Source organism: Tiliqua scincoides, chromosome 1 (genome assembly GCF_035046505.1).
Source record: "Tiliqua scincoides isolate rTilSci1 chromosome 1, rTilSci1.hap2, whole genome shotgun sequence".
In the NCBI taxonomy this organism is placed as follows: domain Eukaryota; kingdom Metazoa; phylum Chordata; class Lepidosauria; order Squamata; family Scincidae; genus Tiliqua; species Tiliqua scincoides.
Window position 1 is genome coordinate 19,226,042 of NC_089821.1, and position 15,124 is coordinate 19,241,165.

At 46.0% G+C, this 15,124-nt stretch overlaps 2 protein-coding genes and 1 pseudogene across 2 annotated transcripts; all 3 read left to right on the plus strand.

Moving 5' to 3' along the window:
* The first annotated feature begins 1,271 nt into the window (after positions 1-1,271).
* On the plus strand, positions 1,272-3,460 carry LOC136648241 (disintegrin and metalloproteinase domain-containing protein 20-like; annotated as a pseudogene).
* A 1,949-nt stretch (positions 3,461-5,409) lies between these two features.
* On the plus strand, positions 5,410-8,527 carry LOC136648489 (disintegrin and metalloproteinase domain-containing protein 21-like). Its single transcript, XM_066624633.1, has 2 exons — positions 5,410-5,477; positions 6,283-8,527. Exons 1-2 carry the CDS (start codon positions 5,410-5,412, stop codon positions 8,525-8,527), a joined length of 2,313 nt encoding a protein of 770 aa, XP_066480730.1.
* Positions 8,528-11,194: 2,667 nt separating this feature from the next.
* LOC136648646 (disintegrin and metalloproteinase domain-containing protein 21-like) lies at positions 11,195-13,664 on the plus strand. Its single transcript, XM_066624812.1, has 2 exons — positions 11,195-13,255; positions 13,614-13,664. The coding sequence occupies exons 1-2, from the start codon at positions 11,195-11,197 to the stop codon at positions 13,662-13,664; spliced, it is 2,112 nt and encodes a 703-aa protein (XP_066480909.1).
* Positions 13,665-15,124: the final 1,460 nt, after the last annotated feature.

The following is a 15,124-nucleotide window of genomic DNA, read 5'->3' on the forward strand; positions in this document are numbered from 1 at the left end:
CCCATCTAGAAGTGGAAAGATAGGATAGTATATTTTGAAATTAACACAGACACACCTGGGGCTTGGTTTTTAATTTTGCATGATTTTTGTAAAGCAGAACCTGTATTAAGGTTTTTGTTCTTTGTGCGGACACGTGCTAGTGCCCCACTGTACCATAACCACTCACCAAGACAACATTTCTGGATACATGTCCCATTGCCCTCTCCTTTGGGGACAAAGCTATGCCTCCAATTTCCAGACCTTGAGCACTATCAGCTTTGCCATCTCTGCTCCCAGTGTAACATTGCTATTAAGCCTTCAGTTGACCTCTCTGAATTTAGGTTCATTGCTGTCCCATCCAAAAAAAATACTGTCTCCCAATGCCTGCTTTTTGGCTAATTAATACCTCCCCTTCTTCAAGAACAGCAGCTGTGATGTGCAAAGAAATGAACAGAACTCCTCAACTGTTTGAGCAATTAACAAAATATATTGCTCTAAACACACTCCCTGCAATTCCTCTTGTCCAGAGGCTTTCTCCTCCCCAAAACTCCACTTAGTGGGTAAAGGTCTGAAACCTCCAGTCCAAGTTCACTGTCCAGTATTCCCAGTAGCAGTCCACTACAGCAGAGTCCCTCTGTGGCTTCTCCATTAGGGTCCTGGCAGTCCTCTGCTCCTGGTGTGTGGGTCCTTGCTCCTTCTGAAGCTGCATTTATCATTGTAGCCCCTTGTTAAGTCCAAGATGCAGCTCAGCTGTGAGCTACCTCATTAGTCCATGTCCATGTAAAGTTCCATCAAGGTCAAATGAAGCTCAGGTGTCTATCAGTCTCCATGGCCTTGATTGATTATAGCTGTGGAGCTAGCCCTGCCCTTCCCAGAGCTATCAAACAGCTGTCAAAACATAGGAATTGCTGTCAACACCACATCATTCACCTGATGATCTTCTGATCTTCCATTACAATTGCCTCTACTATTCCCTCCACCCTGGATTACCTTTAGCTCTGCTTTTCTTAGCCTCCCTTTCCTTCAGGCCTCTTTAGACATCATCTTCTTCTTAACCTTCTTTTGCCATTCTCCATCCATTCCGTTCCATCTCTTGATCCTACAAGCTCTTCCCCCATTCCAAAGCTACCCATACTAATAGTTGCCATAGACAGAACCTTTCTTTGCCTCATGTTGCTGCCTTCCACCTTCCATCTTGTTTACAGCCTCCATTATGCTGGAAGGGACTTCTCTGCCCTAGATGAGAAGCAAAAGTGAGTTACTCTGAAGAATTCTTTCTCCTCCCTGGGAAAATGACTAGCAGTCTTGTATGGTTGCTAGTACTGATTCTGAGAAATAGCTTGCAGGGGATTTCTGGACAGACACAACCTCAGGAGTTCAGGCATGCAATCTATGAGGTGATCATCCCAAAGAAATTGATGTCCAGGTATGGCCAGCAAGAACCCCAAGATGTCAATTACTGGCTACAGATTGAAAGGGTAGGGCCATGTGGTGCATCTCAAACAGAAGAAAGGCTTTGTCCCTAAGCACTTTCCTGTCTTCACCTACAGCAAGGAGGAAGACCTCCATGTAGATTATCAGGAAGGACTGTTACTACCATGGCTTTGTACAAGATGAACCTCTTTCTTTGGCTGCCCTCAGCATGTGCTCAGGGGGACTCCGAGGTCTTTTGAAAATTGAAAATACGACATATGGAATTGAACCTGTCAAGGGATCTGCAACCTTTCAACACATGGTGTATAGGATGGAAGAAAAGAAGAGTGCTGCCCACATGAGGTGTGGGCTAATGGAGGAAGAATCAGCTAACCAAAAAGCCATGATCCAGAACACAGAGACTGTAGTGGGCAAAAGTGATACAGGACCACCCTGGTGGACACACACCAGGTACGTAAAGATTGCAGTTGTGGTGGAACATGAGCAATATGTTGCATTTGGCAAAAATGAAACTCTTATTGCTATGCAGGTGCTGGATATCATCCATAATACTGATTCCATGTACAGGCTACTTGGTGTTCAGGTGTCCTTGACTGGACTGGAGATATGGTCAGAAAAGAACATTGTAAATATCGCTGATAACATGGACCCCATACTTGAGGATTTCAACAGCTGGAGAAAAGAGAAGCTTGCTCCATGCCTAAGGCATGATGCTAGCCACTTATTTATTTATAAATCGTTTGGAAGAACTGTTGGATTAGCATATGTTGAAGGCATGTGTGATCCAGAACATGCATCTGGTATAGAATCATATAAGACTGCTAATTTGCTCTCATTTGCTCTCATTTTTGCCCATGAATTGGGTCATAACCTGGGCATGTTGCACGATAAAGACAATTGCACATGTACTCAATCGGCCTGTATTATGTCCTCACATCAAGTGGAATCTAGTTTTTTCAGCAACTGCACTTACCGAAATTATTACAGACTAATGACTGAGGGTAACACAGATTGCTAGAAAATACCTCCCGGTGATGACAAACTCTACCCTCTCAAATACTGTGGGAACAAAATAGTGGAACCTGGAGAACAATGTGACTGTGGTTCCAGCGTTGGTTGTGAAAGAGATCCATGTTGCCAGTCTAATTGTGTGCTGCGTTTCGGAGCTACGTGTGCTTTTGGGGGATGTTGCGCTAACTGTCAGTATCATCCGGCAGGGACCGTCTGTCGAGAAAGGACTAATGACTGTGACCTCGCCGAATATTGCAGTGGGGAATCTGAATGGTGCCCACGGGATTTCTGTGTGCAAGATGGAGCCCCATTGCTCCAGCAACTCATTCTGCTACCATGGGTTGTGCAGCACCCATACCAAACAGTGCAAAAGGATCTTTGGTAACACAGCTACTGCTGCTTCCCAAGATTGCTTCAGAATAGTGAATGCTCAAGGGGATCGCTTTGGCAACTGTGGCATTACCAGTGACTTTTATGAGAAATGTAAACCTGAGGATATCTTATGTGGCAGGATCCAGTGTGAAAATGTTGATCAATTACCTTCTTTGATGGAACACAGCACCATAGTTCAGACAGCAGAGTCTGAACTGGCCAGAGTCAGTGCTGGGGTACAGACCACCACCATAGAACGGAGAGAGTTGATACTGGAGTAGTGATAGATGGCACTTCTTGTGGCAAACATATGATGTGTATTGATCAGAAATGCACCAATGTGTCCCTCTTGAGGTATGACTGCAATGTAACGAAATGTCATAGTCGAGGAGTGTGCAACAACCTCAAACATTGTCACTGCTGGGATGGCTGGGCCCCTCCAGACTTTCTAAATACAGGCTTTGGTGGTAGTGTGGACAGTGGGCCTCCCCCAGAACATGAGATTGTTGATTATGCTGGTGGTGCTGATGGTTTAGGAACTATTGCAAGAATTCTTCTGATCCTTTCTCCTGTGGTTCTTGGTGTTAGCCTGTGTGTGCACTACAGAAAGAGACTGAGGTGGCAAATGAGAAGGATAAATGCAAGATTATATCCAGCAGCATGAACACAGAGAAGACGATGACTTTAATTCACAGACATAAATAGTGCAGAACGTTGTACCGGAAACACTGGACATTGATTTATTTTAAAGTAGCAGCTTGATGTATTCAGATAATACCTGCTAGTGACATGCAGAATGTATCTTTAGAGGGTGGGGTCCAAACTTGGTCTTGGGCAAGCATCGTCTCCTACTGGAGCAAAAGGAGAGAGGGGTGTGACTTTTGTTGAGTTCCCCCTTCCATTTCTGGCTCCAGTGTCACTTGTTCCTGAGGGTCCTCCAGCCCCCAGGAACAGATTCCAAGGGGATAGAGGGGGCTTGGAAAGGGGAGTAGTAAAACAAAATTGGACTCCTCCCCTTCTTGCACAAAGCAGGAGACAGGTTGGGTCAAACCCAAAGTCTGACGCTGTAATTAAATGCCACTTTAAAAGCCAATAGGAACACTTTATAGAGAAACTTTGATTCAGTTTGTGTCCCAATCATATTGATTTATGAAAGTTTGGGGACCTCCTGAAGGGAGGTCCCCTATGCTGGCATTGGAGCTTAGTAACTCTCTTCTGTGTGGGCTCTCTCAGATGCCAAGTCTGGTGTTATAAGAACTTCAGATTCTTATTTTATTTGAAAAATTGATAGCATCACAGTCCCTTCCAAAAGGGTCTCATAATAAGTTCTGGCATCAAGAACATAAACGTTTCCCATGAGATACCACAATTAAAATGCAGAATTTCCTGTCTTCCTTCTTGGCCTTTTCTGGTCACCATTTAGTATCATCCTCCGCCTCTCAGACAAGCAGGTTCCACTGAGGATCACTGAGGCAAGAAAACGGGCTAAGCACCCAGAGCAGGCTCAGCCCAAGATGGGGGCAAGTCTTCCTTTGTTGGCAGCTGGAAATGGATAGGCAGCAGCCCCAACTGAGGACAGCAGACAAGGCTGTGCAGTTGGAATTCACATAGCCCAGGATTGAAGCAAGTCTTTCCCTTTTGGATGAGAAGGGTGCACCAGAATAGGTGATGATGGCTCAAGGTCAGAGTTCAGGAGTCACTAGCAGAGGGGTGCGTAGGCTGGGTCCCTACTCCTTGAGCTTTGTTACACCAGGAATATGAGGACAGCTAAGCAACAAGAGATTCAGAAGGGGGTCAATAATCCCATACGGTTTTTTCAAGTTATGGATCTAAGCATTTTACTCCTGTCTTCAGGAATTGCAAGTACAGTAGCTGGGGTCCTGGCTAGCGTACTGGTTTCGGATATCAGTTGCAAATCCATGGTCTCATTTTGTGGCCTTGGGGAAGCTTCCCTTTCACCTTCAAGTTCCCATGTATAACATAGTTAATTCAGATTATTTAGCTCCCCGAACACTGTGAAAGCAAAGAAAATAAATATTGTTTCACCCTTTCCTGACTTCATAGAAATAGTTAAGAGTAACACTTAAGATTCTGTGGGCACAATCCTAACCAGGTCTACTCAGAAGTGGGTCCTGGAAGCAAACATGCCCATCTTTTTGCTCTTTTCTCACCCTGGTGGCAGCATCTACCCCTTTTTCAGATGGCTACTTTGGGGATAGCCAGTGGTATGTGGGAAAGGTCTGGGGCGTAGGCTGTGTGCTTTGCCTACCCCCCCCCCCAATCACGCCATGGTGGGCTGTGGCAGCTTCAGTTATCAGCAAAGAGTGGCAGCATGGTGGAATCTGAACCACAGGCATAGCTCTGAGTCAAGCCCTGGCAACTTGCTTGTTTTTCTTTTGGGTGGAAAATGCTGTTCGAGCAAAGGCCTTGTGTTAGAGCAGGGGTGGGCAAACATTTTGGCAGGAAGGCCGCATCATCTCTCTGCCACTGTGTTGGAGGCTGGGAAAAAGAATCAATTCACATTTCAAATTTGAATAAATTTACATAAATTGATATATTGGAGACAGAAGTTATATGAATAAATGAATTTTACTGAGTTAATTTATAATACACATGAGAACCCATGTTCTCCGCATGCTCATGGTAGTGAGCCCAGCATCCCGTAAGGGCAGCAAGTCCGAGTAGATAGGAAAAGGTAAGATCCTATGAAATTTCTGGGCCTCCTCCTTTGGCTTCTGGGCCCCCTTTATGACCCTGGGCGCGGGTTCAAATTATGCCTTTTACCCCCCTCTCCTTGGCCCAGGAGGGAAATAAGTTAGTTCTGTGCATCTCACTTTCTAATCCTTTCAATCCTACAAGGAATACCACATCTACTTCTATTCATTGTTGGCATCCTTCAGTCTCGGTAAACTATGGTGTCACGCTCTGAATGGTGGTTCTGGAACAGAGTGTCCTCTCCAGTGCGCGAAGCCTGGGTAAAGTAGGTATGGAGGGTAGGCTGTTACCCATGTAGCAAATCCCCCCTCTCCACGTCGCTGAAATGGTCCAATGGAAAGGCAGAGGCCAATACGGTTGGTTCCAGCGGCGTTGCAGGAGTTGCCAGAACATGACTGTGTTCAGCCATGAACTGCCTCAGGGACTCTGGCTCCGGATTTTGCCTCGAGGTTGACTCCTGAAGCCTTTTCCATAACTGGATGTAGCCACAAGGCAGTGGAGGTTTGGGATCAGAGTTTTCCTTCTCTCAGATGAGCTGCCTTCCCAGGCTGACGAGTCCCATCTGCCCGGTGGGACTCATTCATTCATTTACTTCTATTACATTAGTAAGAATTAGTATATACTAAGTAAAAGCCCCTTTCTGTTCCATCCCTGACTCACAAAGTTCCGCCCACATTACTATGGTAACCCTACTGACAGTTGCTGTGGACAGAATCCCCCTCCCCACCAATCAGGTGGAATCCCCACTCCATTTTGGTTCTGACCTGACAGCTGCTGCAGGGAACTAGATAGTAAACCAGAATGGGATGCTCTGAAGGGATTTTTTCCTCTGTTTGAGAAAATGACCAGGAGTCTAGTGTGCTTCTTGGTATTGGTCTTGAACAGTAACCTGCAGAAGATTACTGGTCAGACACAACCTCAAAGGTTTCGCTATGCAACTCATGAGGTGATTGTCCCAAAGAAACTGACCCCCAGATATAGACAACAAGAGCCCCAAGATGTCAAATACTGGCTCCAGATTGAGGGGAAGGGCCATGTGGTGCGCCTCAAGCAGAAGACAGACATTATTCCTAAGCAGTTCCCTGTCTTCACCTACAGTGAGGAGGGAGATCTTCGGGTGGATTATCCTTTCATCAAGGATGACTGCTACTACCAGGGCTTTGTACAGGACAAGGCTCTCTCTTTGGCAGTCCTTAGCACTTGCTCAGGGGGACTCAGGGGCCTGATTAGATTAGGCAATAAGACTTATGAAATTCAACCTATCCAGTCATCTGTTACCTTTCAACATGTAGTGTATCATTTAGAAGAAAAAGAGAATGGCATCACCCTGAGGTGCGGACTGACTGAAGGGGACAGAAGTTCTCAAGAGGCCCTGATCAACAGCAGAAGAAACACAGCAAGCAAAATGAATCCAGGAGAAGACTGGTGGACGCACTCCAGGTACATGAAGAATGCAGTTGTGGTGGAACATGAGCGATACGTTCAGTTTGATAGAAACGAAACTCTTGTTGCCATGCGAGTGATGGAGATCATCCATATTGCAAATTCATTCTATCAACCACTTGGTGTTCATGTGTCCTTGGTTGGGCTGGAAATATGGTCAGAAAAGAACTTCATAGACATTGCTGACAGCATAAATGAGGTCCTTGTTGCATTCAATCAATGGAGAAGAAGCACACTAATTAAACGTCTAAAGAACGATGCTGGTCACTTCTTTGTGTATAAGAAATTTGGATCTACGCTTGGATTAGCGCATATAGGAAGGGTTTGTGATCATAACTACGCAACTACTATTGAGTCATATATGACACCCAGTTTGTCTCATTTTGCTATCACGTTTGCCCATGAATTGGGACACATTCTTGGTATGGTCCATGATGGCGAATACTGTACTTGCGGTCGACATGCTTGTATTATGGCTGCCGTACAGGCAGCCACTGATAAATTTAGCAACTGTAGTTACAACAGTTATTTTGGACTAAGGAATTCTCATTGTTTGTTCATTCCTCCAAACCCGGATAAAATCTACAAGCACAAATACTGTGGCAACAAGATAGTGGAGCATGGAGAGGAATGCGACTGTGGTTCAAAGCATGAGTGTAGATGGGATTGGTGTTGCCAGGCTAAATGTAGGTTGCGTTCAGGTGCCTCTTGCTCTTTTGGGAAGTGCTGTGCCAACTGCCAGTACCTTCCAGCAGGAACCATTTGTAGGGAAAACAGAAGCATCTGTGACCTTCCCGAATACTGCAATGGGACTTCAGAGTGGTGTCCCCACGATTTGTACGTCCAAGATGGGGCTCCGTGCAGGGATGGTGTGTACTGCTACAATGGGAGCTGCTCCTCTCACCACGAGCAGTGCCGAGAAATCTTTGGCTGGAAAGCAACCGTTGCCCCAGAGGTGTGCTTCAGAACAGTCAATGTTCAAGGTGACCGCTTTGGCAACTGTGGCCTCAGGCATGGAATGTATAAGAAATGCCGAGCAAAGGATATCATGTGCGGCAGGATCCAGTGTGGCAATGTGAATCGCTTCTTTTTGCATGAACATCAAACGGTAATTCAAACACACATTGACCAGGGGCAATGCTGGGGGACGGACTATCACAGTGGGACGGACCAGGAGGATGTTGGAGCTGTACGAGACGGTACTTCTTGCGGTACTGACTTGATGTGCCTTAACGGGGAATGCATCAGTGTGTCCCGCTTGAAGTACGACTGCAATGCAACCAAGTGCCACCATCGGGGCAGATGCAACAACCTCAAACACTGTCACTGTGATTATGGCTGGGCGCCTCCAGACTGCTTGAACACAGGCTTGGGTGGCAGCATTGACAGTGGACCTCCTCTGCCATGCAACAGTCATGGTGGTGTCAATACTAGAATGATTGCATTCCTCCTGACTGGGGCTGTTCTTGGTACTGGTTTGGCTTCGTATTACAGGAGCAGACTAAGGCAGTGGATGAGAAAAATGACTGCAAGGATATATCCAGAGGGAATGGAGAGCAGAAATCTACCGTAGTTCAAATAAATGAATAATGCACAGATTGTCAAAACATTATACAGAAAATATTAGATAGGAATTATTTTAAATTAGTAGATGCATACATTCGCAAATGCAGGTAATATGCTGAATAGAAATCTAGAATATTCAGGGCTGTACATAAATATTTCTCCAAACATCACCTTTTGATGAGTCCCAATTGTATTCCAAACACATGCATTTATGAATTCTGCCCCAGGATTCAAGGTTAGTCAACTTGCCTCCTTTCCACCTGTTCCAGCTTCAGATCCAGTCGTGGGGTACCTATGCAGATAGCTGGTCATGATAGACTTCTCAGAGGCCTTTGGCAACATCAGAAGTTCCTGAGATTCTTGGAAAGACTGTCCCCATCATCACTTTGTTTACATTTCAGGCCTATATTTCACAGAGTTCCTAGAATGTGATTATGGGTCATCTCTGCTCTGTGCCATGGGAGCTGGCCCACAACTGGTGTTCCCATGGACTTTGGGGAGATGAAAATGCCTGTCAAGGCACATGTACTCAGAAGGAGCAGGTGCACAATCTGACTGTGTTCTCAGAATGTCTTTATTGTGTCTATGATTTACTTTCTGCTCTCACCTCTGCAATTCTGTCTTCATTCCATCATTACTCCCAAATCTCTGCCCTCATTACCAGTAGGGTAACCCTACTGACAATTGCTGTGGAGAGAATTCTCCTCCTCAATTTCACAAAATGGCCTCCTCTCATCTTGCTTTTGACCAACCAACAGCTATTGGGATGCTCTGAAGGATATTTTTTTTCTCCATCTCAGAAAATGACGAGCAATCTTGAGTGGCTGTGGGTGCTGGTCTTGAACAATAGCTGGTGAGAGACTGATAACCAGAATCCACCTCATGGATTTAGCTATGCATCTGGTAAGGTGATCTTGTCAAAGAAACTGATCTGCAACTGAACAAAAAGAACCCCAACATGTCAACTACTGGCTACAGTTTGAGGAGAAAGGCCACATGGTGCACTTCAAGCAGAAGGGCTTTGTCCCTAAATCCCACTCCCCTGTTTTCACCTATAGTAAGGAGGGGACATGATCATAATTTTATCTGGCAATCACTGTAACTACAATGGCTTTGTGAAGGACAAGTCGCTCTCTTTGGCTGCCTTCAGCACATGATTAGGGAAAGTCAGGGAATTTAGGTAATAAGACTTAAGAAACTCAACCTCTTCCCTCATCAGCTACCTTTCAACATGTAGTAAAAGAAAAAGAGGCTAAGAACAAGATTAACAGAAAGCAACAGACGTTGTCAAGAGGCTGTCATGATGGAACTCTATGGCATCTCATACACCAAAGGCCAGAGTGCCAAGCAAGAGTTCTCCAATAACACCTTCTGAAACTGGTCAGGTTTCAGAACACCTTCTGGTTCTGGTCAGGAAGCACCAGAACCACTACAAAACAGTGACACCCCCCCCCAGGTCCAGCCTGGTCAAGCATCCCACAAGAATACCATGGTTGATGGTGTTGAAAGCTGCTGAATGTTCTACCAGAATCAACAGCCACACATTCCTCCTGTCAAGTCTCTGGTGAAGATTATCCACCGGGGCCACCAGAGACATTTCAGTCCTGAAGCTGAATGGAAAAGGACCCAGGTAATCCATTTCATCCAGATGAAATGCCACCACTCGCTCAATCATTTTGCCTATACAGGAGGTTGAAGATAGACCTTGAATTCCCCAGCATCATGGGATTCAGGAATATTTTCTTCAAATGAGGGTATATCACTGTTTTAATGCTCCTGGCAACACCGCTTCTATCAAATATACATTAGCAACCCTCCTTGTCCACTCTGCCAGCTCCCCCCACCCCCAAGGAGATCTGATAAGCCAAGTTAGGCAAGGTTCAAGCAGGCAGGCAGATAGCCTCACACTCTCCAGAATCCGACTCACTTTCTCAGGCAGTACAAGTTACAAAGATTCCAAATAACAAGACCAGGAGATGCCATGGTGCCAGCAATGGACAGCCAATGTGGAGTCTAAGTCATGGCAGATGGAAACTCTATCATTGTTTAGCAAAGAGATCATAATGGACAACGTGTCCCCCTGAGGAACCAGCTGGAGAAGATTCTGAACCAGCTGGAACAGCTTTGCAGGATGATTCTCCACATGGCTTTTCCCCTCTACTTACAGCGGTTGAGAGGTGCAGGGAAGCCTGCAAAGAGGGTTGCCAGCTCCCCAGACCCTCCAGAGACCCATAGCGACCCCCAGGTAAGTTAGAAAAAAACCTTTCCTCCCCAGTGGTGGACTGCTGGACAAGACACCTGGTAAGGGGATGGTACCGTGATAGACTGTTGTGAGCTCCTGTCTCTGCCTTTGCAGCCTTGGCTTCTCACATTCCCATCCTCTCAGTCCTACCAGCAATGCTACATCTACCTCCAGTATATAAGTGATAAGTCCACTCCTCCTCTCTGCCCTTCTCCCTCCATTCCGTTCCATCCTTGACTCATCAATCTCCGCCCACATTACAAAGGTATCCCTACTGACTGTTGCTATGGACAGAATTCTCCTCCTTCCCTGTCTCCTATGTGGTCCCAATTCCATCTTGCTTCTGGCCTGCCAGCAGCTGCAGGAAGCTTCCCTCTGTTGAAAGTAAAACTAGAGGGGTGCCCTGAATGAGACTTTCCTCCGACTGGGGAAATGACTAAGAGTCTTGCATGGCTGTTGGTTCTGGTTTTGAGAAGCAGACTGCAAGGTACCGCAGGCCAGACACCACCTCAGGGGTTTAGGTACGTATCTTACGAGGTGATCATCCCAAGGAAACTGATCTCTAGATATGGACAAGACCCTGCAGATCTCACTTACCTTCTGCCTTTTGAAAGGAAGGGTCACTTGGTGCACCTCAGGCAGTCCATTAGCTTTGCCCCAAAGCATTTCCCTGTCTACACCTACAGTGAGATGGGAGGCCACGAGGTGGACTATCCTTTCATCAGGGATGATTGCTACTACCATGGCTTTCTACAAGAGAAACCTTCTTCTTGGATCTCCCTAAACATTTGCTCAGGGGGACTCAGGGGTGTGCTGAGTTTTGATAAAAAGTTGTATGAAGTAGAACCTGCCCAGCCACCTGCAGATTTTCAGCATGTGGTGTATCAGTTGGAGGCAAATGAGGGTGAGCTCTTCATGAGGTGCGGGCTGACAGAGGAAGAGCAAATTCGTCAAGATGCCACGATCCTGAAAACGACTGTCGCTAGCAAAAGTAACACAGGAGGACACCAGGAGACACACACCAGACCTGTGAATGTTGCAGTGGTGGTGGAACATGAACTATATGTCCGGTTTAACAGGAACAAAACACTTACTCTTACCCGAGTTCTGGATGTCATTCAGATTGCCAGTGCCCTTTACAAGCCACTTGGTGTCCATCTATACTTGGTTGGACTGGAGATATGGTCAGAGATGAACTTCATAGAAATTGGTGACACCATAGAAGGCGTGCTTGACAATTTCAATAGCTGGAGTTACAACACGCTGCTTAAACGTCTAGAGAACGATGCTACTCACTTATTTGTATACAAGAGTTTTGGCCATAAAGAAGGATTAGCATTCAGAGGAACACTTTGTAATAACCGCTGGGCCTCTGCTGTGGAATCGTATGTGACTTCCAGCTTGTTCCTTTTTGCTAACTTATTTGCCCACGAATTGGGACATATACTTGGCATGCAGCATGATGGAGAGCATTGCACTTGTGACCGACCCGCCTGCATTATGGCTGCTTTTCCAGTGAACACGGATCAGTTTAGCAATTGTAGTTATGATAGTTATTCCAGATTAAGAAACTCCAATTGCATGGTTTCCCCTCTGGAACCTAAGAAAATTGACACACCCATACTCTGTGGGAACAAAGTAGTGGAACACGGGGAGCAGTGTGACTGTGGCTCCGAAATGGATTGTCTAGCAGATCCATGTTGCGAATCAAATTGTAAGCTGAAGTCAGGTGCCACTTGTGCTTTTGGGAAGTGCTGTGCAGACTGTCAGTACCTTCCAGCGGGAACCATTTGTAGAGAAAGTACAAGTATCTGTGACCTTCCTGAGTACTGTAATGGGACTTCAGGGGGATGTCCTGAAGATTTTTATGTACATGACGGAGCTCCGTGCATGGATGGTGCATACTGTTATCACGGGCACTGTGCCACTCACCGCGAGCAATGCCGAGAGATCTTTGGCAAGAAAGCGACGGTCGCTTCCAAGGATTGCTTCAGAGAAGTCAATGCTCAGGGGGATCGATTTGGCAACTGCGGCCTTAGAAATGGTTCATATAGCAAATGTAACGCAGACAATGTCCTGTGTGGCCGCATCCAGTGTGTTAATGTTGGCGAATTACCATCTTCAGATGAGCGCAGGATCATCATTCAGGCATCCATTGGCGAAACAGAATGCTGGAGTACGCACCACCTCAACGGAGCTAATATAGGGGATGTTGGAGCGGTAAGAGATGGCACTCCTTGTGGCGCTGACCAGATGTGTGTTAAAGGGACATGCATCAGCGTTTTTTCACACTTGAAATATGAGTGTAACATCACAAACCGGGGAATATGCAACAATCACAAACATTTTCATTGTAATTATGGCTGGGCTCCTCCAGATTGTCTTGAGAAAGGTTATGGGGGCAGCATTGACAGTGGGCCCACTTCACCACGCAAACGTGGTCCCAGTCTAAGAATGACTGTCGGAACTGTATTAGCCATTGCCGCTGTTTTGGTTTGTCTGGGGTTTGGTGTGACTAAAAGGCGTACAATTATCAGAAGACTTAATTCTGGTGCTCATGGCTTGGGTATTTATTATAGGAAGAATATAAGGAAGCAATTTAGAAAGGCAAAATTCGAACCAACAACATTAACAACAGAAGAAACCCAAGAGGAGACCACAAATATGGACAAAGAGTAAAGGTGACAAAAAAATTCTTGAGAAATAATGTAAAAATATATTTGAGTGCACTCACTGTTGATTAATTCTTTAAACTGGTTTTGGTAGAACTCATTTCTTAAGAAAAATTCACAGGGGAGGCATTCTCAATGCGTTGAGGCTGCCTCTATTCCCCAGAACTCTCTTCCTCTAGCTCACTGGAGATAAACATGTATCCTCTGAAATGGAAAACCACACACCATGAGTGGGAGCTTTTCACCCACAGAAACCCTGATGCTGTTTGAGTAACTGATGGCCCTGCCCTATCTAAGTCACTGCACAACAATGCAGTAGTGATGGTGTGGCTTCTGCTGCATCCCATGGAGACTTTTTGCCTGCTGGAGGTCTCTTTGGGGTGACATTTGTCCCCTTGCCCTGGGATAAACCCCTAGCAGCCTCTATTGGTCAACTCAGACTTGTGCTAGCTGTGCGAAAGCTGGTGCAAGGCCAAGTCAATCCGTGAAGGCAGATCTGGCCTGGGAAGGGGACCTGCACCACCACGGTCGATCCTGGTACCCCTCTCTGGCCCAATCTGCTCCCCACCCCCATCACTGCTTCATGCTGCCCAGCCCCTCCCCTGTTTTGCCCACTACACCACACTGCCAAGTGGAGGCACTCAGCTTTTACGAACGGATTGCACACATGCAAATTAATAAATAGTATGTTGGAAGCACAGACTGAATCACTGTGAAGTTTGCTTCTGGGGTACTTCCTGTTGGCAACTGTGGGATTCCCCCCCCCCCCAAGTGGAAGAAATAAATTGAATTATCTATTTTCCAGCTGTTCCTTTTATTGTAAGGGCCTGTTCCCCCTTACTCCATCTGCTGTCATAACATTCTTGGCAATGTGTCTTTTCTGTTTATGATTTTGGATCCCAAAGTCCCACTGAATACAGGGTAAGCGCTGCTGACCTCCTGCTGACCTTTTGATACTGTCATTCATGGTAGGTGAATTTACCTGGTAGGTGATTCAAATCCAACAAAACTATCTTCCATTTTGGTACTGACTCACTGTAAGCAGTCCAGACTATAGGAGGGCGCTCCAATTATTCTGTAGGTCTCTTTTAAAAACAGAACTCCAAGCAATGATCCCCAATTTTTCTTTGGAAGGTCTATGATAAATGTCCTACTGGAATCCCATCTTCCCATTTAGGTTGTTGTGCAGAAAAGATCAGGAACAAAACTGCAGTGGTTGCTACCCTCTCCCTGCAGCTGTGTTTCAGGCTAAGGGGAGAGCTTTCCTTTCACAGGGGTATAATGGGGAAGGAAAGAAAGTGTAGCCAGCACTGGGGGTGCTTGTTGTCATCAGTGTTCCTGCACAGCAGATCAGTAGCTGGTAGGGTGCTTTGGAGAGAGGAAGCAAATGCCAGACTGAGTCTGAGCACCCCCCCCCCATGCCTTAACTCGCAGATGAAGAGGGGCATACTATACTGAAATGTCACCATAAGTGAACAACTGGGCGTGTGCAAAATCAAGGCCCTGGATTAACATTAGATCCAAACTGAGCTTCTGTGCCGGTAAACTTCCTAGGCAGTGTAAGGAAGCGAAACCACTAGAACAGGGGTCGGCAACCTTAAACACTCAAAGAGCCATTTGGACCTGTTTTCTGGAGGAAAAAAAAGCCTCAGGAGCCACAAAACCTTTTTGACATCTAAAATGAAGATAA